The sequence below is a fragment of the Leuciscus leuciscus genome, assembly GCF_965113295.1.
Source record: "Leuciscus leuciscus genome assembly, chromosome: 13".
Classification (NCBI taxonomy): Eukaryota; Metazoa; Chordata; class Actinopteri; order Cypriniformes; family Leuciscidae; genus Leuciscus; species Leuciscus leuciscus.
This window is the reverse complement of record NC_138737.1, coordinates 7,783,280-7,806,769: the sequence shown is the minus strand read 5'-3', so window position 1 is coordinate 7,806,769 and position 23,490 is coordinate 7,783,280. Positions and strand designations below refer to the sequence as shown.

General features: G+C 35.5%; 2 protein-coding genes and 1 long non-coding RNA gene across 7 annotated transcripts in view; all 3 read right to left on the bottom strand.

The window, feature by feature from the left end:
- The window catches only part of LOC309512517 (integrin beta-4-like), a 30,930-nt gene extending 27,442 nt beyond the window's left edge, over nucleotides 1-3,488 (bottom strand). Inside the window, exon 1 of one of the 4 annotated variants that reach the window (XM_082188134.1) lies at nucleotides 3,235-3,488. The gene's annotated coding sequence lies outside the window, so the exon portion shown is untranslated. Of the gene's footprint in view, nucleotides 1-526; nucleotides 1,173-3,234 lie in introns of those variants that run through there. The other 3 variants (XM_082188136.1, XM_082188133.1, XM_082188135.1) reach the window with 3 other exon arrangements.
- A 4,791-nt stretch (nucleotides 3,489-8,279) lies between these two features.
- Nucleotides 8,280-23,488, bottom strand: sap30bp (SAP30 binding protein). 2 transcript variants are annotated; one of them, XM_082188172.1, is made up of 11 exons: nucleotides 23,364-23,488; nucleotides 22,146-22,270; nucleotides 20,351-20,395; nucleotides 17,997-18,039; nucleotides 13,924-14,012; nucleotides 11,061-11,152; nucleotides 10,870-10,930; nucleotides 10,738-10,789; nucleotides 10,586-10,644; nucleotides 10,355-10,439; nucleotides 8,280-9,020 (listed from the first exon to the last, which is right to left on the bottom strand). In XM_082188172.1, exons 1-11 carry the CDS (start codon nucleotides 23,455-23,457, stop codon nucleotides 8,839-8,841), a joined length of 927 nt encoding a protein of 308 aa, XP_082044298.1. In that variant the 5' UTR covers nucleotides 23,458-23,488; the 3' UTR covers nucleotides 8,280-8,838. The 2 variants fall into 2 exon arrangements, with proteins under 2 accessions (XP_082044298.1, XP_082044299.1); XM_082188173.1 differs by having other exon boundaries at nucleotides 8,280-9,017.
- Nucleotides 11,835-12,770, bottom strand: LOC309512540. The gene is made up of 2 exons (XR_014211070.1): nucleotides 12,393-12,770; nucleotides 11,835-12,360 (listed from the first exon to the last, which is right to left on the bottom strand). It is a non-coding gene; the product is annotated as an uncharacterized lncRNA (long non-coding RNA).
- Nucleotides 23,489-23,490: the final 2 nt, after the last annotated feature.

Here is a 23,490-nt window from a genome sequence, read left to right as displayed (position 1 = left end):
GAGAAAAACAACATAACCCAGAAGTACCCAATACAAAAATATCTGATATTTTGTGTACTATGATATATGTTCCTTCCATTCTATGAAACTTTTCCAACCAGCAAATCTTTTCCAAGCTAAAAACAAATTCTATTTATGTTATCTGAGAACAATAATGACATTATAATACCATAAACAAACATGGTCACAATATATAAGAAAATGAACAACTGCAAATGAATGGTGCAGCCTTGCACAAGGCATAACAACCATCAGCCAAACACCTTCTTTACCTCTCATATCTTCATGAGGATTTTGTTTGAAAAAGATTAAAGAAAAGACGAAGAACAAAAAGAGCTGAACAGTAGTGTGCAAACTTCAAAGAACTAAAACAAACTGATTCTTCATATTGCCAGAGACAAACATCAGCAAACAAAAAGACACAAGCAAGCAAAGAGTAAAGGTGAAGTAGAGAGATAAAAAAAGAGCCTTACAAAATATACGGAGGACTGTGAGGCTTTACAAAAAGATTGTTGATCTCACAAACCTCTTAGTTTGTTGTTTCCCAATCCAAGTCCCAGAGTCCACACAGAAACAGCAAAGTTCTCTAAAAGAAAATCCTTAATACTCTCCCTGTTGTCCAATGATTAACCGAAAAGGGGAAAAGAACCTGTTTTCCACCTGCGTCTTCACAAATCCAAGCAACAGGGAACTCTTGTGCTTGCAGGAAAACGTCCCCCTCCTATCCCACTTTGTGCTGTGCAAAATCGACTGAATATTCCTCCAGATACGACTTGTGTTTAAGAGTGAATGTGTGTCTGGTCCCTCCTCTTTTCCTCAAGTTGTTCAGGTGGGTTGCAGGCAACACCCTTCCTTTCTCTCTCTGGCTTTGTGAGGTAACAAGGTTGCTCCACCTTTCCCTCTGTCCTTTGCTCGCTTGCTCTCTGTAAATTCCTTTAGCAGCACTCTCACCTGTGTGGACTTGAGAATGACAGGTCAGAGCTCCTCCCCAAGGGGGAGAGGAAAAGAGAGCGAGAGAGAAACAGAGGGAAAGAGTGAAGAAACCCTGCCCTAACTGACCTTGCACAGGGAGTGGCAGGCAGATATATTGCCTGCAGGGTACAAAGAATCATTGCCACACTCATTTCTCCACATGGCTTACAGTGGCACACACAAACATATGCCCTATCACACTTTAAGACAATGAGGATAGTTTTGAAAGCAACCATAACCCAGAGGCATGCGTGAAAAACAATCCGATAGGCTTCACACACTCAAATGAACTCAACAGTGCCTAACATTGCCTTTGAAGTCTTGCAAATGTCACTGCCACAAAAATGTGCCCTAATTCAAGAGGGAAAACAGAAAGTGAGACAGAGAGAGGAGGCGAGACACACAGGGACAGCATTCGAAACGGGGAGACAGAGAGAGTAAGTGGTGAAAACAAGCATTCCTGTGCAGCAGGAACAAAGCAACAGTTTTCCATTTACAACTAGACCAGGTCAGTGACCTCGTCCAGATCAGCTTAGAGAGAGAAAGAGTGAGACAGCGAGAGAGGACAGACAGACAGACAGACAGACAGACAGACAGACAGAGAGATAGATAGATAGATAGATAGATAGATAGATAGATAGATAGATAGATAGATAGATAGATAGATAGATAGATAGATAGATAGGAGACAGACAGACAGACAAACACAAATCTCAAAAATGATAACAGCTGACTTAATAAAAACCTCAACAACAAATACCTACCTGTAATGACAAAAAACAACAACATAAAGCCAACAAACAGCAAACTAATCCTATAACAGTAACTGTCATTTATATAATGCCATGATAAATCTTGCAAACCAAACAATAATACATCCAATTGAAATTGTGAGTTCATAAGTTCTTCCTATATTTATGATCACACGCCCTTCCAATATTCGATAACTTGACAGACAGACAGACAGATAGATAGATAGAAAATGATATAAAGGGAAAGATAAATGCAGAGGCCGATAGAACGATGCATGATGCATAGACAGGCCAGGTGTCAATTATTCATTCTAACGCTTAGGCTACTAAATTCACAAGCTGAAAACACACAGTAAAAGCACTTGGACAAACCATGGCAACGAGAAATCATGGGAACCACATTCCCGCAGGGCAGATGCATAACACTAAACACACAATGAGTCAGAAACAAGGTGTGTCCTTTCCCAAGTAACAATCAGACTGCCTGGCACTCAGTGAAACGTTAGAAAGGGATGTGTGTGGTACAGCTGTCCCTCGGGGATGACCTGTGGAAAACCTTAGCTGTTATTGTCATTTCTGACTGCCGGACATCAAGAAAAGTTCCAAGTGCATTTCCTCACATGCCTGAATGTTTCCCTTGGATTATTATTATTTTTAAACATCAAAGTACATTAAGCACAATGTATGGCCTGAGGGAAACATCCAATTCACATTCAGAACTCCTTTTGTTTGTTGAATTCTGAATTCGTATTATCATATTGCATTCAAAAGAAATTGGCACAAGGATAGGCTACAAATGAATCAGTTGAAAATGACAATTAATTAATTACCAAATATTAGCCTACAGTTTTGTAAGTCTTGTTTATTGCCCTTGGAACATGTCTTATGTCTGCATCTTCTGCCAATTTCGGACACCATTTCCAAAATAAATATTGTTTTCCTCTTTAACGGTCAAGGGCATGCAGGATTTCCCTTCCCCACCAAAATAATATCAGCTAAAGATAACGTGTATCAAACATAGGTTGGTCACTCTTGCTAACCAAAAATAATAATGAAAAAAACAACAACACCGATGCATTTCTAAAAGAAAACAAACACATGCCTTTCTTACAAGTGTAAGAAGCTTTCAGAATATTTATTATATATTGTTTCATTTCTATTGCTGACGACAGTGGTGACTAATTTAACACAGTTTTATTGAAGTAGCCTAACAATATATAGTAAAAAAAAAAGGTAACTCGTGATTACCACGGTAATCTTTCATAGCAGGATTATCTATGTATCTTTCAGCCCTTGAGCATGTGTTTTATTTATTGTGTTAATATTTATACATATTAAACCACATTGCACAAGCACAAATATTGTTTCCCCCTCAACGGTCACAAACTTTTCTCTCAGGATCCGACCACCCATGACGCACACAACTGCTGCAAACAGTTTAAACATAACACTTACAATATTCAACACGATCATGACTTACTCAAACAAAAGTAGCCTACATTTACCTCACCTCTTCACCGCTGTCGCTTCAGTCAGTGTCAAAACTCAGCGAGCTCCTAGAAAACATCTGTGGGCATCATTGGCGGGTTCCGAGTCAGCTCAAATATTGTATCACACAAACATTCATGCATTTATAAATTCACATTTTCCTTGCACTTGCAAACGCCCTGGACTGCATTACGCACATTTTTGGCAACCGCACTTTTGCGAGGCAAACGTCTCCATCATTTACATGACAAAAGATTCCCTCAGAATTTATTACTTTCTTTTGTTATTTGTAATCAGGCTGGACAAATGAAAACGGCTAGCTAGCTGTGTCATTGAAAGCAGACCAAAAAGTAGCAACTCAGAAGAGTCAGACTCCACTCCAAAGAGCAAAATTCTAGGCTACTTGGCCCCGCAAAAAAAAAAGAAAAAAAGTTTATTGTCCTATTACGCATCACAAAATTGGAAAAGTCCAGTACGTCCTGTGAGTGAGATGCATGATCTCACAGATATAGGCATATATACCGTTCAAAAGTGCAAGGTCAGTAAGATTTTTTTAAAGGAAATAATACTTTTCATTTACAATTAATTTATATCACAAAAGATTTCGATTTTATAGGCTATATATGTTGTTCATCAAAGAATTCAAATATTTAGCAGCACAATTGTTTCCAACATTGATAATACTAATAAATATTTATTGAGCATGAATTTAGCATATTAGAATTATTTCTGAAGGATCATGTGACACTGAAGACTATTATATTATTTCACAACATTACTGTTTTTAATGTATTTTTGATCGATTAAATGCAGTTTTGGTGAAAATAAGAGACTTCTTTCACAAACATTAAAAACCAACCTCATACTTTTAAAAAGGTGTCAAGCTTATATTAAAAATAGTAACTGTAATTGATTTAATGCCATGATGCATGCTGGGATCTTGCAAACAAAAACAAATCTGCAACAATACATACAATATGAAACTGTGAGTTTCACAGGTTCTGCCTATATTCATGATCCAACACCCCTCCCCCCTATATTCTACTTGCCTTTTGAAAATGCATATAGGCCTATATTTGAATAAGTGCAACAGTGCTATGTGTTTACAATATTGGCAAAAACATATGACTAGTGGGTAGAGTTAAATTACTAGCTCTCACTACAGTAACACAGGAAGATAAAAAATGGTCAAGTTGTAGTTCAATGAATCACTATGAATGTTTAAATAGTTGGTAACAACATTATAATTATGTGCACTGCATGAGTAAATCTTCGTGGTCGGATTCAACTGTAGATCAGTGGAGTCAGGGCCTGTACCGGGTGTGTCTTCAATCTGAGTCACCCTGACGCACAGTTAGCACATACAGCACTCGCTCAATCCCCATCTCTCAATCTCAGCTGGCAAACTTACCAAACCTGTGCGTCAACTGATTTACCTGGGGCCATGAAAAAGTCATATAATAATTAAAAAAACACCCTTTGTTACAACCATAAAGCCTTGCATTTGAACAGAAATAAAGTTTGACAGGCCATTAGGAGAGTGGGGTAAGATGTGCCACCAGAATTTGCTTTCCATTAGCCAGGAAGAATTAAGAAGCAGCAAAATTATATTTCTGAATGTCTGCTAAACAATTGAAATGAGAAGAAAGCATTTATAATACTATATAATATAATGCGCCTAGACACGACCACAACTCATCCCTGAAGTGTCAGCAGAGGTTGTGTCAACTAGACTGTCCTCTGTGAAGGCCTCATCGACACTGATCCTCAACAAACCCGTCTCCATACCGGCGTGATGACTCCAATCTTCAACTGGATGGAACTGGATAAAATTCTGATTGTTCTAATCCAATCTGACTTCTGATAATGCTGCCTGAATCATAATCATACACTGTTCGTTCATTGGCCAGAGGAGAACTGGCCCCCCGACTGAGCCTGGTTTCTTCCAAAGTTTTTTCTCCATCCTGCCACCTGATGGAGTTTGGGTTCCTTGCCACTTTCGAACAAACTTTGTTGCATTTTGCTGTTATTATCACCGAGCACATGACAGATGATGATGATATTGAAAGGCAACGCCGCCTGATGTATATGCGGGCAAATATACTGTTGCGTAAGTTTAGTTTCTGTTCAGATGAGGTGAAGGTGTCACTTTTTAAAGCATATTGTACAACATTTTATACTGCTCATTTGTGGTGTAACTATAAAACATCTAGTTTACAGAAGCTGCAAGTAGCTTATAACGATGCTATGAGAATTCTACTAAGGAGACCTAGATGGCATAGTGCAAGTGAAATGTTTGTGAGTGTACGAGTAATCACTTTTAAAGCACTGTTACTTAATTTTATGTATAGATTTATCTGCCGACTTAATGCTTCTGAAAATGAAATTATTGTGAGTTTATCAAATATAAGGGTTAGTACTACACGGTATCAGTCAAAGCTGTGGAGACACTGGTACTGGTGTATTTTGTAACTCTGTGTTTACAAAATTATATGGGTTGTGATGGATTGTATGGGTTGTATGTTGTTCAATGTCTTGTTTTTTTTTTTTAAATTGGACTTTGAGTCTGTAATAAAGTTTGATTGATTGATTGATTGTTATGAAGCTACTTTGAAAAAATCTGTATTGTGAAAAGCGCTATATAAATAAATGTGACTTGACTTGATAATACGTTTTGATGAGGTTATAAATCGCAGTTTGGATTTAAATAGGCAATTACTTAAGAGTCTATGACTGGATCATTATTGCTGTGATTATTATGTTTCTAGAATGTTATATGTTTGGCAACAGTTCTTTTAACCTTAATTATCAGAGTGTGTAGCTTTGCATTTCTTAAACCACCATGTAGGAAGACACATCATGGCCATATTCCAGAATGACAAAGCCAAGATTCATCGGGGTCAAATTATGAAAGAATGGTTGAGGGAGTATGAAGAATACAATACAAGATCTTGACCAAAAACTGATGCACCACTTGATGGAAATAACATCACATTTATTTTCATCAAGGGGTGCATACATTTTAGGTCAAAATAAATGCAATCCTGGTGAACATGACATTTCTTAAAAAAAAAAAAAAAAATATATATATATATATATAGAGAGAGAGAGAGAGAGTATAGACCCCAAACTATTGAATAGTAATGAAAGTTAACCATTTTATGGTTTTACAAAAAAAATGACCATATGTCATATGTTCTAAAGTAACATACTAATTTGATCATTTGCACAAGGTTTTATCTGAAAGAGTAGTCCACTTAGAGCAGTGGTTCTCAGCCCTGGTCCTGAACTCAGATCATAAGCCAACTTAAGAAGCTGCAGAGACATCGATGTCACGTGTCTTTATGGGATGTGTGTGAATGCACACACGGATTCTGGAAAATCACTGGCAACTGTGAATGAACCTAAATCAAACAATCCCGGGACACATTATCAGTGTATTTTCTGGTATCTCTGTGAAAGGGGCTCTGAAGTAAAGTGTCTAGATCATGGGACACAAGTTTGAACCCACAACCTTCTGATTATCAAGCCCAGGGCCCGTATTCATAAAGAATCTTAATGCAAAGAGTAGCTCCTAGTGACAAAATTCTAAGAAAATTCTTAGAAATGAGGCCGTTTACTCTTAAAATGAAAGAAAAAATCCTAGTAAAGAAAAAAGTAATTCAGAAAGCATCTTAACCCTTAAAAGAGGTCTTAAGGTCAAAATTGTTAGGAGCACGGACGAGGACTTTTAAAAGGCTTAAGAGTTTCTTTAGCAGAGGAGAAAATGGCAGAAAGATGAAGAGGGAGAAGAAATGTGTTGCAGACAATGAATAACAGTGAGTTAATAAGACGCTATATATTAGATCGTGCAGGGATCATGTTTGTGACTGATCTTATTAGAGACACGCTAACATCTCCGACACTGCACAGAAATGCCATAGCGCCAGAAATGAAAGTAATCACTACATTACGATATTTGGCAACTGGGAAAATTCCATGTTTGATACATTAAAACCAACATTCAAACCACCACTTAAATAGACATGCCAGCAATCAGTGTAATTGGAAAGAGTGGAACAATTTTTATCATTTTAAGCCAAGCAAATACCTTATAGGAAATTAACAGCATGGTAAAAAAAAAAAAAAAAAAAAAGGATTTATATACACATATATAATGTGTGTGTGTGTGTGAGAACGGTCAAATAGGAAAAAGTACGCATATAATTTCAAAGTGAAGGCTTAGAATAGCCCCTATACTTAAAATCACTTTTTTTTTTTCTTGGACAACCAACCAATCACAGTCTTCAAAAGATTGTGTCATACATAGCAACGGGGTCAGCCCCGCCTCCTTACTAAGATGAAAGTTTTTGTCTTTTCCTTACTCAGAGTTGCTCTCAGATCGGTCCCGAATCGCTTTTAAGCTAAGACTCCTACGTAAAAGTTTTTAAGCTAAATTAAGAGTTTTCTTAGAGGATTCTTAGAATCTTTATGAATACGGGCCCAGATCTTTAACTAGGCTGTACCCACATTCTCAGCAGAAGGTTTTAAATATGACCAAGGAAAAGTGCCAGAAAATCATCTCATTGCACAGGATTTCTTAGCTTGAACAAAAGCTTGGATGGCTCGAGTTCAGAATGGAAAAGGTATCGCTTAGATATAAATCATTAATCCATCTAGTAGATGCACACCATCTTTCAATTTCAGAACCCAAAAACACATTCCTCATCCACAAAGAAGTTATTTAACACGACTTGACATCCCATTTCTGTTTCTTCATCCCAGAGGCAGATCCTTTCAGGTTTGAATTAAACACAGCAGAGTTTTATAAATTCAACAGTTTTGCAATTATACAAAAAAAACATTTATTTTTACACTGCTGAGCTACAGAAAAGCCACAGAGTCGTTTTAATATATACATGTTCTTAAAAAAAACCTACTTGCATTGCTAAAATTAAATAAAAGACAGAAATGAGAAAAAAAAGTTTAAAAATGAACTTGCACCAAATTATAAGACCACCTTCTGTCTACACAATAAATGCAGTAATACAGTCAATTAGCCCTGATCAGTTGTAATAGAATACTGAATGAAGACTCCAGTGATGTTTAATTGGTGTTCTGTGTGACATGACCTATCCAAAACATGAAAATGGAAACAGATATAAGGCAAACCTGACTGGTCATCTATCAAACAATTAATGATTACTAAAAGGAAAAATAAAATGCAAAATTACTCGATAATTTGTTGCAAGTTTGAAAGAGTTTTCATATGTTGGACATGAAAGTTCAGATGACTTGCAATGCATGACAGCTGCAGGATAGTTTTTACATACATGAAATCAATGGAAAACATCTGGGCAAAGACAACCAAGAAGTTTAAATACAAAAAAAGTATCAACCATCGGATGAATGCATTTGAAATAGCTAGTCAAATTTTACACAAATGTCTGGTACAATTATGCCGTTATGAAGATATATCCAAAATATTCTCTTTCTGAAAATGAGAAAAAAGACCATCTATTCCCGTTGCCAGACAGTTAAATCTGTTGCTGTTGCTCAAATAAAACAGCAGGACCTGTTACTTTTCCATGTGACACTGCCATTGACTATCAATCTGGCAAACTGATTTTCAACACTTTTTTTCATGTCATTGCTTAGCTTTTTTGAGAATGGTTCCCACTGCAGAGATGACAGTGGTCTTGGTGCCGCTGGCTGTTGTGGTCACAGAGACGACTCCAGGGAGGGTGGCAGTGGTGGTGAGGAGGGCGGGTTGTGCCAGGGTCACTGGCACTGCTGAATCCCACTTGCTCTTCCTCTTCTGAGCATCTGCTGGGTCATAGCACTTAGGTTTAATTCAACTAGAACTAATGGTAGGTTTGTTTGCAGTAACACTCACCAACAAAGACTGAATTATAATTCAACATATGTTTGGCTGTCACAATTCCTCAATTAAATTAGAGTACTTGATTTAAAAAAATTCTCGATTGCAATTTGGCCATGTCGGCATTATTAGACCTTTTCAAAGGCTGCACGATATATCAAAACCATTTAAAGGTGCAGTGTGTGATTTTTAGCTGCATCTAGTGGTGAGGAGCATGTGGATTATTTACATGCATGCAAGTTACGAGTTTCTTCCAGCGTCTCAACGCGGCTCCGTTCACAGTAAATGCTGCTATAACGTTCATCTGGGAATGCAACGTGCACCATTTCACCAGATGTGTAACGTAAATCATTTATAAACCTTAGTCAACACAGGAGAATACATCAATACATTTCTAAATAAGCAAACTGTTGTTCATCGTGATTTCAAATAAAAGTTCAAACCCTCGCTCTGAGTTTGCATGTTTTGATGTCCACATGTTTTTTTTCCCCAAGAAATTACAGTGGATGTAGCATGTCTATCATAAAGAAGTGGCCAAATATCAAAGATTAATTGGAGATTTTAATTAAATCTTGTTTGGACAATATTAAACAAGGATTTGATCATGCTGTAAAGTGTAACAACAACAATCACCAGACCGTTGGTGCCCTATGGAGGCATTTATTATCATACATGATGAACATAAGTTTCGTGTTTTATGTATTTTATCAGTATTGCTGAATTTTGATACTTTCGTTGAACCAATTATTATTGCCTCATTGTTATTATACCAATGTATTTTAAGTCATTTTAATGGTTCTTCACCTAGGTCTATTTGTATTACCACAAAAAGTGTATCCGATTACTTGATTAATCGTCAAAATAATCCACCAATAATGTACCAAATGACCAAAATAATCGTTAGTGACAGCCCTAAACATTTGCATTTCATTATCATGAAACTAGAAATGGCTTATGCAACTATTATCATAGTAGCGACACACTAGGAGTAAAAAAAAAGGACTGATTTTCTCTTATAAATGCTGAATAATACAGTTGGGGGAAAAAGCATTATATATATATTTTATTTTTTTATTTATTTTTTTTATAGTAAAAGCCTTAAATCTTGAAGTCTTTTTTGGTAATATATATATTTTTATCATAATAATAATAATAATAATAATAATAAGTATAGCAGGCTGTTATTATACAACAATAACATTGCCTATATATGTTGCAATTTCATCACTTTACATTTTTAAAGACCGTATTTTTGCTTAAAACACTCAATCATGCATTGTACCTGTGGATGAGGCAGTTGTTGCGTTTGTGGCCAGAGCTGCTGCATTAGAAGTGGTGCCTTTTTTAGTGCCCGTCACAAATTCAATCTAAAGACACATGGGTAAAACATTGTAACCGTCAGTGAGGTTTTGGCTCATATAGAAGAAACAAACCTTTTAATATTATATATATATATAAAATAAAAATAATAATAATGATAATAATAATAAGTGGAGTGCCTCAAGGTTTTAACCTTGGTCTTTTCCTTTTTGGCTTTTTCCAGCTTGTCCATCTCCACCTTCTGAGCTTTGGCTGTGGAGAGAATAGCACACAAATGGTTAACAGATGTAATCAATTTAATCCATATGAGTTGAAATGTCAAATTTAATTTTAAGCAAAATTTACCTAGAGCCTCATAATACGAATCCTCTGACCAGCCATGGGGGTCAAACATGTCCTATGGAGAAGTAATGTGAGCAATGTGTGTTAAAACAGCAATGTGTGTTTACATGGTATTAAAAGGTAAACATTACATACTTTTGGATAATTGGTTCCAAGTTCATCAATTCCACAGAACTGGATTAGCTTCTCATAAATGCTATAAACACAAACACAAACACATGGTTAGTTTGCAAACAAATAACAGTACTTTGAACAGTATCAAAATATAATCAGCTTCAGGTTATGTCTGGTGCATGGTGGGTCATTAAAACTTGTTATCTCCAGACCTTGGGTTGCGAAACTCTTTCTTCATTTGAATATGGCTGTTTGTATCAAAGTCTCCATGAAGCTTCCGCTCGTAAAGTTTAAAGATCTTTTCCTACAAACAGAAAAGGTACAACAGTCTTATTATCTAATTATTTTTCCTATCATTATTGATATTAAGTGCATGCATGATCTTGCCAAATAAACAAATTGTCAATTTTTTATTTTAAATGCAGGTTTATGTCAAATGTGCACTACGAAACAAGAAAAATATTGTTTCCTCTCTTGTTGTGAGACACTAGGAATGAATAAAGTCTTTGTACGACTGCGAGTTTCTAGAACTAGAGGGTGATTTTTGACAACCGGACTCCAAGAAGCACTTGGAGATGTGCCATTTGCAGTTTTCCTTCACATTCCAAGAAGTCAAATAAATTTAAAAGTCCTCTGTTGACAGTTAAGACACTGATCTTCATTTGTACAAAATGGACTACAAGAAAGTTAGCAGGAAGACCAACTGAGGTGTATAAGAGAATGAGGATCATGTCTGAGCAGCGATAAAAGCATAGCCACAAGGACAGGATATTAATCATGACGTGGAAAAGCACAGCCCATCTATCAGTACTAGGCTGTACAATACTGAGTGTGAAAACCACGCCCGTGTAACACCTGTCCCAACAGCTCACGAGAGACGGAGCCACAACAGGAAGTGCTATGATTAATAAGAAATTTGACAATGAGATATGAATAAATATTAACAAACCACATTATTCTAAAGAAATATGTTCAAAAATGACCTACGCATCAACATGGTTTTGACATCCCTGACCTCAAATGTTTAAATCCCTGGACATGTTCTGACAGGACGCAAGTTGCATGATATAGGGCAAACTGCCAGTCCTTACCCCCGGGTGAGGCAAAACACCTGAAAGACTGACACCCACAACCTTCCACCCCCTTGAGCCCCCCCCCCCAGTGCCACACCCTGACATAAAACATGTCAGCCAGGATCTGAACATGTGCTCTAAAGACGTTGCCAAGAACTAAAACAATGAACTCATATGATCTCTTTTTATGACTGCTGATGACAAAGTGTAGTGTAGCAGTCCAACCAAAACAGAGCAGCTGAGAGAATGTTTTTCAGCTGGTATACGAACAAAAATTTTTTAAATTAAAATAAAGTTCTTTGGAAAATTCAGAATTCATCAAGAATTAGAAGCACCAATCATATTGTTCATTTGCATGCACAGTCTATGTTGTTTTAGCCAGTGTAATTTTAATTTAAAGGGTTAGTTCACCCAAAAATGAAATTTCTGTCATTAATTACTCACCCTCATGTTGTTCCAAACCTGTAAGACATTTGTTCATCTTCAGAACAGAAATTAAGATCTTTTTGGTGAAATCCAAGAACTACCACTTTTCAAGGCCCAAAAAGGTTTTGTTTTATTTTCTGTGAACAAAATATTCTCGTAGTTTCATAAAATTAAGGTTGAACCACTGTAGTCACACGGATTATGTTAACGTTGTCTTTACTACCTTTCTGGGGCTTGAAAGTGGAAATTGAGTTGCTGTATGTATATGGAGGCGCAGAAAGTTCTCAGATTTAATCAATTATCTTAATTTGTGTTCCCGAAGATGAACGAAGGTCTTACGGGTTTGCAACGACATGAGGGTGAGTAAGTATTTTCATTTTTGGGTGAACTATCCCTTTAATTAAGATACTATTATTAATTTTCCACTAGTATTTTGAATTTATTTTTGTATTTCCTGTTTTCATTTAAAATTTAGTTAAAGGTTTAGTAATTTTGTTGTGCATTTTTGTCAGTTTTATTAGTTTTATATAATAAAACTGTATGTCTACATAATTCACATTATACTATATTTCTGTTTGTTATTTTAGTACATCAAGTTAAAAATTATTTTATTTGAAGTATGGAATTTATGGTTTTAGTTAACTATAATAACCCAGACTTTAGCTTCAAGTATTTATGCAAATAAAAGTAACAGACAGTGTTTGTTTATACGGATGATGACTTAATTAAAAACCCTATTTCAGCATGAGAATACAATCGGCATAAAGTCAGGTCTATTTTGCAGCATACATCCTAAACTAACAACGAGCGAAATATTTTTTACAGCATGCATGATTTTGTTAATATTAGTTATAAAAATACGATTGTTCATGTTAGTTCACAGTGCCTTGACTAATGTTAACAGAAACACCATTTTATTTTAAAACATTTATTAGTACATGATGAAATTACCTTTACCTAAGACTAGCCTAAAAAATTCTGTAGTCATGTTAACTAATGTAGTTCATGCCAACAAATGAGACGTTATTGTAAAGTGTTACAGAAGAGCCCATCTGACTGACATTTAAATTGACCAACTACTTTTTAACATCATGTTTATGTAAAAATTTGAAATTATTGTACAGCAGCCTATTATCAAAGTCAATAAGCGCTCATTCAAATAATCATGCAACAATTTCCACAAAAGGAGTGGAAAATGTGTTGACTTCTGTCAAAAATTCTGTATGTCCAAAATCATTGGTTAAGTTGAGATTTTTCACAAATGTAAGTGTCCTTTAGGATCTAATTTATAACTAAAAGGACCTCACTAACATGTGATCAGTACAGCAGTCTTTAACACAGCTTTGTGTGTAAAAATGTGACTCCTGGAAATTGCATAGCAGCCAAACAATCAGATAGAATTGATTTTGGCCCAGTCTTGTTATTTGTTTGTGCAATATGCAGAAGCCTGTGAATGGTCAGCGTGCAAGCTATCTGATAGCAGCTGAGACTAGCATCTATCAAAAACAAGTTCTCTCATTGGACCCCATGGCAGCAAGTCAAGAACATCTCAAACAGAACAGAGCAACAATCTCACCTGCAGATGACTGGAACAACGCCCGGCGGGTTCAGGAGGAATTCTGATCTCGTCAGGAGACATGTTCCGAACCTTCTCCGAAAACTGTGCTATAAAGAACAACAAAATACTCCTTTGAAGAATTAAATACATGAATGTTACAATTTACTTTACAGTATAAACAGGTGTGCTGCAATAGAGTAATGACAATCATATGCTCATAAAAACAAACTACATTTTTTCAAGAAAATATTGTTGATGCCAGAACATTGCTATGCATGTTATATCTAGCATGTTGGTAAGGTGTATTGTGTGTGTGTGTGTGTGTGTGTGTGTGTGTGTGTGTGTGTGTGTGTGTGTGTGTGTGTGTGTGTGTGTGTGTGTGTGTGTGTGTGTGTGTGTGTGTGTGTGTGTGTGTGTGTGTGTGTGTGTGTGTGTGTGTGTGTGAGTGTGTGAGTGTGAGTGTGTGTATTGTGTGTATTGTGTGTGTGTGTGTGTGTGTATTGTGTGCGTGTGTGTGTGTGTGTGTGTGTGTGTGTGTGTGTGTGTGTGTGTGTGTGAGTGTGTGAGTGTGAGTGTGTGTATTGTGTGTGTGTGTGTATTGTGTGTGTATTGTGTGCGTGTGTGTGTGTGCGCGTGTATATAGTGTGCAAGCTTATTTATAATTATTTAAGTTACAATTTTTCTTTGGTATAATTTTTCAGTAAAATATATTTCGATGGGCCTGTATGTTGTGCAATAAAAATTTTCTTTGGTTTAGATTTTTACATATTTCATACAAACGAAAATTATTGCCAACTTAAAAAGTGAGCACATACTAAAAACTATAAAGATATAAAAAAGAAATAAATCATGAAGAAAATCCTTCTCCCATCAGCGGTATAAAGTTTCCAAACACACAAATAACATTTTTAAAATGACACTAATCTACTACAATTACGCAAGCATTTGCGAGAACTGTGTTCTGTATTTTTTCTTTATTCCTTCAAACTAGAAGTGTCTATCAGCAGATTGTCAGACATCTCTGGAGCAAATTACGGAGAAATGGAATTTGTGGTTGCGTACACATGCAGCAGTGAACACTATTCAAACCATACTGGTTGGAACAGGCTACTGCCGAATTCCCTTTCACCTCACCTCCTCTCTTCTCAATCCCACACACCCTTCCTCCCCCATCTGCCTCTCTCACACCCCCTGGCTGCTGTTCTGGACAGGTCTGAGGCAACGACTGTGGGCCAAAACATGCCTCCGTTTGTTAAAACACATGACAGACGCACACACACACACAAGCAGGGAAGGGCTGGGTGGAGCACTCTAGAAGTGGCACACTTCCCAAAGCAATGCACAGACACACACCGACATAAACATGTAGAAACAGGCCCTCTAGCGATGGAAACTTGCTGAGGTAGGTCGGAATTTCGGAAAGGTAAAATCATTTTTCATAAGAATTGCCTTACGCAAACTGAACATTTGAAATTCACTATTATTATTGCTCATTTTTATGGTTAGGGATTTTAGAAACTCCTAATCCTAAGTATTGAAAATCGACTCATAACTCCTACATAAATGAAACCTCAAATTGTGCAGCTTCTCAAGATGAAAGGCTTTAGGACAAGTGATCAGATTTGGTATTTTTTACCAGGCGGATGTTAAAAAAGGAAAAATAAGTCCCATAAACTGTGGGATAAAAAAAAAAAAAAAGGAAAAGGAAACCTGTGTCACAGAGTACAATAGTGCTAGCGCACTTATTCAGTGACCGTGGTTTTTCCTGTTCTTTTAAGGTGAATAACAACATTACAAACTTTGATTTGAAGCAAAATTGGACAAAAAGGTATTTGAAAATAAGAGGAAAAGACAAAGGTAGAAGGCTGTCTCCTTAATGGCTTTGATGGTGAAAAGAACTACACTCCCATGAAGCATTGTGAACGACATAATGGATAAATATAAAACTATTGATGGCTAATTATACATAGGAACAATATATTTTATGTTTCTTGCAATATAAATAGCAACCACATAAAAACAACCCAGAACACCCTAGCAACTAGGGCTGGGTATTGACACAAATTTCATTATTCGATTAAACTTTGATTCACAATCTTGCGATTTGATAAGCCATTTTATTGACGTCTTTCCGTGGCTGAAACCTGATTGATGATAGTAGTAGTAAAGTGGAAAAGATGATACGGACATGACACATGCTGCTGCTTCGCTTAATCTGTGATCTGCCACGTCACATTAAAGAGAGCCAAAATGGTATTTATTGTTTGAATTTCATAAATAAAATGGACAGAATTTGAAATCTGAGACTTCGTTTCATATCAAAAGTTAAAAAAAAAGCTTATTTGATTTATTGGATGGTACTGAAGGTGAGCTACAATGTTCGGAAAACTGAAAACAGCATAGACTAATTTAGAGATTCTTTGTCATTTTAAGAATCGATTTCGGTTCATAAAAATGAGAATTGATTAAAATCGAGAAATCTATATTTTTTTTCTCCAACCCAATTAGTAACCGCCATGGCAGAACTAGAACAAAGGCAAACACAACTAATACTTTCTTAGAAAGTGTAAAAACTTTGGTATAAAACTGTTAAAGTTTGCGATTTTGTGGCTGTCATGGATTCAACTGTAGTTGGTCTGAAAGCTGTGTTTTATAAAGCATTCACACATGTCTTAATTACAGTGTGATTAGAGTAAATGTGGTAGCAGCAGGCAGCAAGTGTGCACAGGAATGTTGGCAAGACAGGGGTCTTCTATAAAACCCCTAAAATCCCCACTGTTGCTCTCAAGCCAGCTTTCTTATTCCTGATATGATTTAGTGTGATTTTAGCTGGTTTTTGAGCAGTAGATCTCTCCCCATTTGTCATTTCCTCTCCATCAGAGTAATCACGCGTTAACTGTACATGACTCATTTCTCAGGCATCTTCAGAACTCAGTGTTCACCCAAACAAGTGGCACCATCACACACAAAGCCCATACACCAACTCCAGTCTCAGAAAGACTCCAAAAAAGAGAAGGAGGGAAAATTAGAGCCGAATGTAAAGATCTTCTGTCTCCCAACCACAAAGCAAATCTTTGAGTTTCCAGCAAGACCTTCCTTTCTACGGTCTATTCTGATCTTTTCACATTTTAATGAGAAGAAAAACAAGACAAAGTGGAACGTTCAGTTACTCGTCCAAATGTCTTGTTTACAGTAACTCCCAACAATTGCAAAAGTAGAATATTCTGGCTCTGAGTGCATCAGAAAGATATATGGCATTATAAATACAGTTTTTATACATAAAAATTTAGGGGCCCAAACTTCTAGGCCTAATGCATGTATTACGTTGTTACGTTTTTTTTTTCATGAAGAACGTACTCTCTCTACGTTCCAGCTGATGAACGATAAAAATATTGACAGCCAATCAGAATCCACCCAACTATAAAGAGCTTGAGCATTTAAAACAGTAGGAGATAACTGCAGGGCATGCTTATTATAATCAGAACATTATCGTGCATGAAGTGGACACTAATAGTTTTTGTTATAGTTAGGGTTATAGTTATCATTCTTGGTGAGAATTGGCCTTTAGTTGGAAATTGGAATCGCTTCCAGAACAATTTTTTCCAGCTGATGAACGATAAAAACATTGACAGTCAATCAGAACCCACCTGACTTTAAAAAGCTCTAGCATTTAAAGCGGCATACAACATAACTGTATTGGGAGCTCATTATAAACAGAACGATATCATCTGTTGATGTGGGCGCTAATATAGTTATCGATCTTGGTGTGAATGGGCCTTAAGTGGAAAAAAGAAAAATGCCCTCATAGAAAAATTAAACTTTGATGAACAAGCATTACAACTGAAGTGCTGTACGATCCTGAGGTCTCACTATAATCAAACTAATATCACACAGAGTTGCCATAAAACAGAACTGAAGCAATCCAACCTGGATCACTCATTTCCTGGGCACGGCCAAGGTACACAAACACACACCTCAGCAACTTTCTTGCACCATGTTGGCTGGAGCACAAACACACATCAATGCTTTCTACCATCTCTTTGGAAAGATATTTTACTTGAAGATGAGGGAATGATTAATTTGATACTTACCAACAAGCTCATTGGGGTCTTTAACCTCCACTTCCAGGACATCCTATGATAGAAGAAAAGGTAAAAAACACATATTGAAAATCAATAATACATTGATTTCAAGTGTTTTCAAGTAAGCTTGTACATCCATCCACATAAGATGAATTAGGATAAACCAAGTGATATACTGTTAAAACCATTTAATCAGATGATATTTGGAAATATCAGCATCAAATAATAACTGTGCCTGCTTGTTGATTTAACAAAAGTGTTAGCACCCCCTTGTGTAAGCTCCAAAAACGTCCAACAGAAAAGTCCAAGGATAAACAGTTTTTTATTTTCAAATATTTTTACGCAAATATAGCGTGATCATTAACGCATGTCTTTATACACTACTAGCGATTCAGAAGAGAATAGGTTCAATCCTTTGCTGTAGCTTTTAAAACACAAAATGTCTTTCCTGGAAAGCTTAAAACCCAAGGCGTGATGAAATCTGCACCAAAGTGCAAAAGCCCCGAGTAGTAAAACTAGGCTGAAAAATACACTGGGCCTCTATTCACTGTCCTCCTTTACACAATCTCAGATACAGTCACTCAGCAACAGAATGTGCAGATGGAAGAATCGTCTCGTAAAAGCGCCCAAGTAGAAAATGTGTCTAGGACAGCACAGAGAGAAAGATATGACTCACTGAAGAGATGAATCTTTTGTAGCCAAAAGCACAAATCCTAACAACAGTCCTTTCACTTGAAAACTCACTATGGCAAAACAATGTTAGACACAAAAAAAGGACCCATCCATCTCCACTGAGGCAGGGGGCCAGCCTAAAAAGGGGTCTTTTTCATTTAGATTAGCCCAAAAATGGGACCACGGGTTAAAGGAGCTACCCCTCACTATTTCATTGTCATGCCCCTGCATGCACTTTAACAACACTGAAGACAAAACAAATTTCTGAATAATAAAGTTATAAGACACTTAAGCAAGTGAAGATTACAGCCTGCGCTTAAAAGGAATTGTTACCTTCATGCCATTCCAAACACAAATGCTGCTTTTTTTCTTTTTTTGTGTGGAAAATAGTTGTAAAAAAAGATTTCTTTAAAATTCCCCTTTTTGGGCCCTAATGAAAAACACCACCATATGAGTTTGGAACAACAAGAGTAACGAGTAAATGCGAGTAAATGAGAATTGTCATTTTTGGGGTGAAAAAACAGTCAAGGTCAAACATGAACTGAACCCACATAAAAAGAAAAAGCACCACAACTCTTACATTTGAAAACGTTCTCATTAAGCAATCAATCATAATTTAATCATTTCATTACAAAACATGTCTTATATCATTTAGTGATTATGAAGAACAGCGCTCTCTCTCTGGGGTGTGGCTCTAAATTGATGCAACATCACAAGCTACTATTGTGAAAAAGTCATTTCAGTGCATGAAATAACTTGCCAATGCAGTGCTTTGCACATCTGAATTCCTTTAAGATTACTTTAGAATTTAGATTCTAGGTATTCAAACTAATAATGAGAAATGCTGTTCATAAAACAGCAACATAAATGTGTTTTCTAAAACTATCATGAAAGCACCATGTAAATACCACACTTTTATTCAGCAAGGATGTATTAAATTGTCAAGTAACAGTCAAGGCGTTTACATTATATTTCAAATAAAATGCTGTTCTTTTTAACGTACTATTCAAAGATTCAAATAGAAAGTTCCCACACAAAAAAATTAAACAGCTGTTCTAAATAAGAAATGTTTCTTGAGCAGCAAATAAGCATATTAGAATGATTTCTGAAGGATCATGTGACACTGAAGACTTGAGTAATGATGCTGAAAATTCAGCTTTGCCATGACAGGAATAAATTACATTTTAAAATGCAAAAATATATTTCACAGTATGACTGTATTTACTGTATTTGTGATCAAAAAAAAAAAAGTAAAACGTTACTGTACCAAACTTTTGAATGGTAGTGTACATGCAGTTATGTTAGTGACTACAGCAACAGTTACTACATATACAAAACATTACAAATATTATCATCGAGTACCATGGTATTATCATTGAATATCATCAAAATATAAAGGTACCAACTTAGTACTGTTGTTGTGTAAGGAAAAAAAACAGCTAAGTAAATTTCAAAGTACCTGCAGTGTGCATAAACCTGATGTTTAAAAAAATAGGCAAAAAAAAAAAACATTAAGGACATGCTGTACTACTCATGCGTCCCTTCTATGCAAGTTCAAACACACATGTTCCTCAGATGGAGTGATGCAGTGTTCTCTTGGTTTGAGATCAATCATAACACTCCAGTAAATTTAGGAAGGGTGTGTCTTGAGTTTGATACCCAGAACAGGGAATTTAGGTAGGGTCAAATACCTTCACATCATCTTGGGTCCGCCCTGAGTCCGACTCCTCCTCTTCCTATGAAAACAAAAAAAAAACAGGGTCACCAAAGTCACATTACCATATTACCAAACCATATTCAAGAGCTCCCCCTTCAGGTGTGCAAAGTTACAACCATGGTTCTCAGAGAATGACTGGGAATTCAGTTTTGACTGGGAATTCAGTAATAATCAGAGTTGAATTAGAGAGAAATAAATTTTAATTACCAGAAGAGGTGCAATAGTAAATTTACTTTGAGATCTTTTAATATAAAAAGCATATGTGCCAAAAGTACCTATATGCCAGTTTCACAGACAAGGTTTAAAGCTAGTCCCAGACTAAGACGCATGTTTGAGCTGTCTTAACTGAAAGCAACTTGCACAGACTTATCTGAAAATATGTCAGCACATACATACATACATGTATATATATATATATATATATATATATATATATATATATATATATATTTTACAGGCCAAAAGTTTGGATTGATTTCTCACTTAATTTGAAATATAAAAAAAAATTCAGTCCATATATATCTATATACATACACATGCATACACAGTACAGGCCAAAAGTTTGGACACATTACTATTTTTAATGTTTTTGAAAGAGGTTTCTTCTGCTCATCAAGCCTGCATTTATTTGATCAAAAAAAAAAAAAGAAAAAAAAAAGTAATATTGTGATATATTATTACAATTTAAAATAATTGGTTTTCAATTTATTAAACTTTAAATTATCATTTATTTCTGTGATGCAAAGCTGAATTTTCAGGATCATTACTCCAGTCTATCACATGATCCTTTAGAAATCATTCTAATATGATGATTCATTATCAAAGTTGGAAACAGTTCTGTTACTTAATATTTTTTCATAACCTGTGATACTTTTTTAGGATACTTTGATGAATAAAAAGTAAAAAAATTAAATAAAATAAAAAAGAAGCAAATGTTTTAAAAATAGAAATCTTTTGTAACAACAATATACACTACTGGTCAGTAATTTGGGGTCAGTAATTTTTTTTCTTTCTTTTTTTTAAATATATCAATACTTTTATTCAGCAAGGATGTGTTAAATTGATCAAAAGTGATAGTAAAGAAGATTTATATTATTAGAAAATATTTTTTTATTTTGAATAAATGCAGTTCTTTTTAACCTTTTATTCATCAAATATATTAGGCAGCAGAACTGTTTTCAACACTCATAATAAATCAGAATATTAGAATGATTTCTAAAAGATCATGTGATAGACTGGATGTCACATGTGACACTGAAGACTGGAGTAATGATGCTGAAAATTCAGCTTTGCATCACAGAAATAAATGATAATTTAAAGAAAACCAATTATTTTAAATTGTAATAATATATCACAATATTACTTTTTTTCCCCTGTATTTTTTATCAAATAAATGCGGGCTTGATGAGCAGAAGAAACCTCTTTCAAAAACGTTAAAAATAGTAATGTGTCCAAACTTTTGGCCTGTACTGTGTATGCATGTGTATGTATATAGATATATATGGACTGAATTTTTTTTTATATTTCAAATTAAGTGAGAAATCAAGTAATCTCATCTCAGTAATTTGTTCATTTTTGTTTGCAACAATTTTTGCCACAATTTCCTTTTGTTACAATTGGCTCTAGTCTCCTCTAGTTAAAAAAAAAAAAAAGATAAAAAAGGTCCTATAAAAATGTGAAGGATAATTTTGAGGAATAGGATTCCATGTGGATGTAATGGTCTGACACTAGAAAAACCCTACACTGAAAAAGATATGGTGAAAACTGACCGAATTTCTAGTGCTGTCCTCATCACTATCCTCATTTTCCGAGGGCTTCTCATCTGGCTCCTCCACACGACTCACGTCATCCTCTCCGTAACTAGCCGACACCAATCCACCATGAGATTCTGATTCTGCAGAACAAAAAGAAACCATTTTCAGTTCCACTCGTCAAGATTTTCACAAGAACCTTGACTTCCATTCCTCCTGATGATATCAAGGGGCGTTACGACATACTACCAGTTTGTTATCACTTAAAAAGCAAACACTGAAATGTATTAAGATTACATAATATAGATCAGAAAGAGACAAACTGAATAAGAAAATTCATAAATACAGAAGTATGATTTTCCACATCACATGAAACAAAACGAGCCAAATACCGTTTAAAAAACCGTGACAAATGATTTTGAGTTTAATTGGATATAGCCTAGTTACAATGGTAGCCTATATACTATACATGTAAATACATAATACATTAATATGAGATATTTTTGATGACAGTATTAGGTTAACAACACCGTAACAAAGAACGTCACAAACATAAAATTACTAGTGCTAGGCAACAATTAATCGCATACAAAATAAAAGTTTGTGTTTACATAATATGTGTGTGTACTGTGTATAATTATTTTGAATATATAAAAACACACATAAGATTTTTTTTTATTAATATATCAAATATGTATATTTATATATAATATAAATTATGTATACATACAGTATATACATGCAAATATTTCTTAAATAAATACATGCATATGTCTGTATTTCAAAATAATTATAAACAGTACTAACTACACACACATATTATGTAAACACAAACTTTTATTTTGGATGCGAATGCGATTAATCGTTGCCCAGCACTAAAAATGACATAAAGTACCAGAAGAACATAGCTTAAAAAAATCTTTATCATAAAGTAACGTTAAATAAAATAGAGAACGAGTCTCTTTATGCGTAACTTAGTGCCCTCTACAGCACTCCACGGCCAAGTGTTCGTAATAATAACTTCTTACTAGCCAACCATCAAGAAATAGCTAGTTCAGCTCGACAGTAATATATTTCACAAAATAAGCTAGGCTATGTACATGTAAATATTGTCTATGTCATCGCATTCGCTGTCATTTGTAGCGGCGCGTTAACCTAACCACAACAACAAAGCCATCAGTGTTACAAAACCCCCAGTATATACAAGCTTTTCCTAACATTCATTAGAGCTTATACCTTGATCATCTGTGTCTGGATCTGAATCCTGCTCTGAATCATCCCCATAAGCAGCTAGTGAAGAGAGAAGCGCACTTCTTTTACTGCTCGCCATGTTCAGCGCTGGCGCACATCAGTGACGTTATGG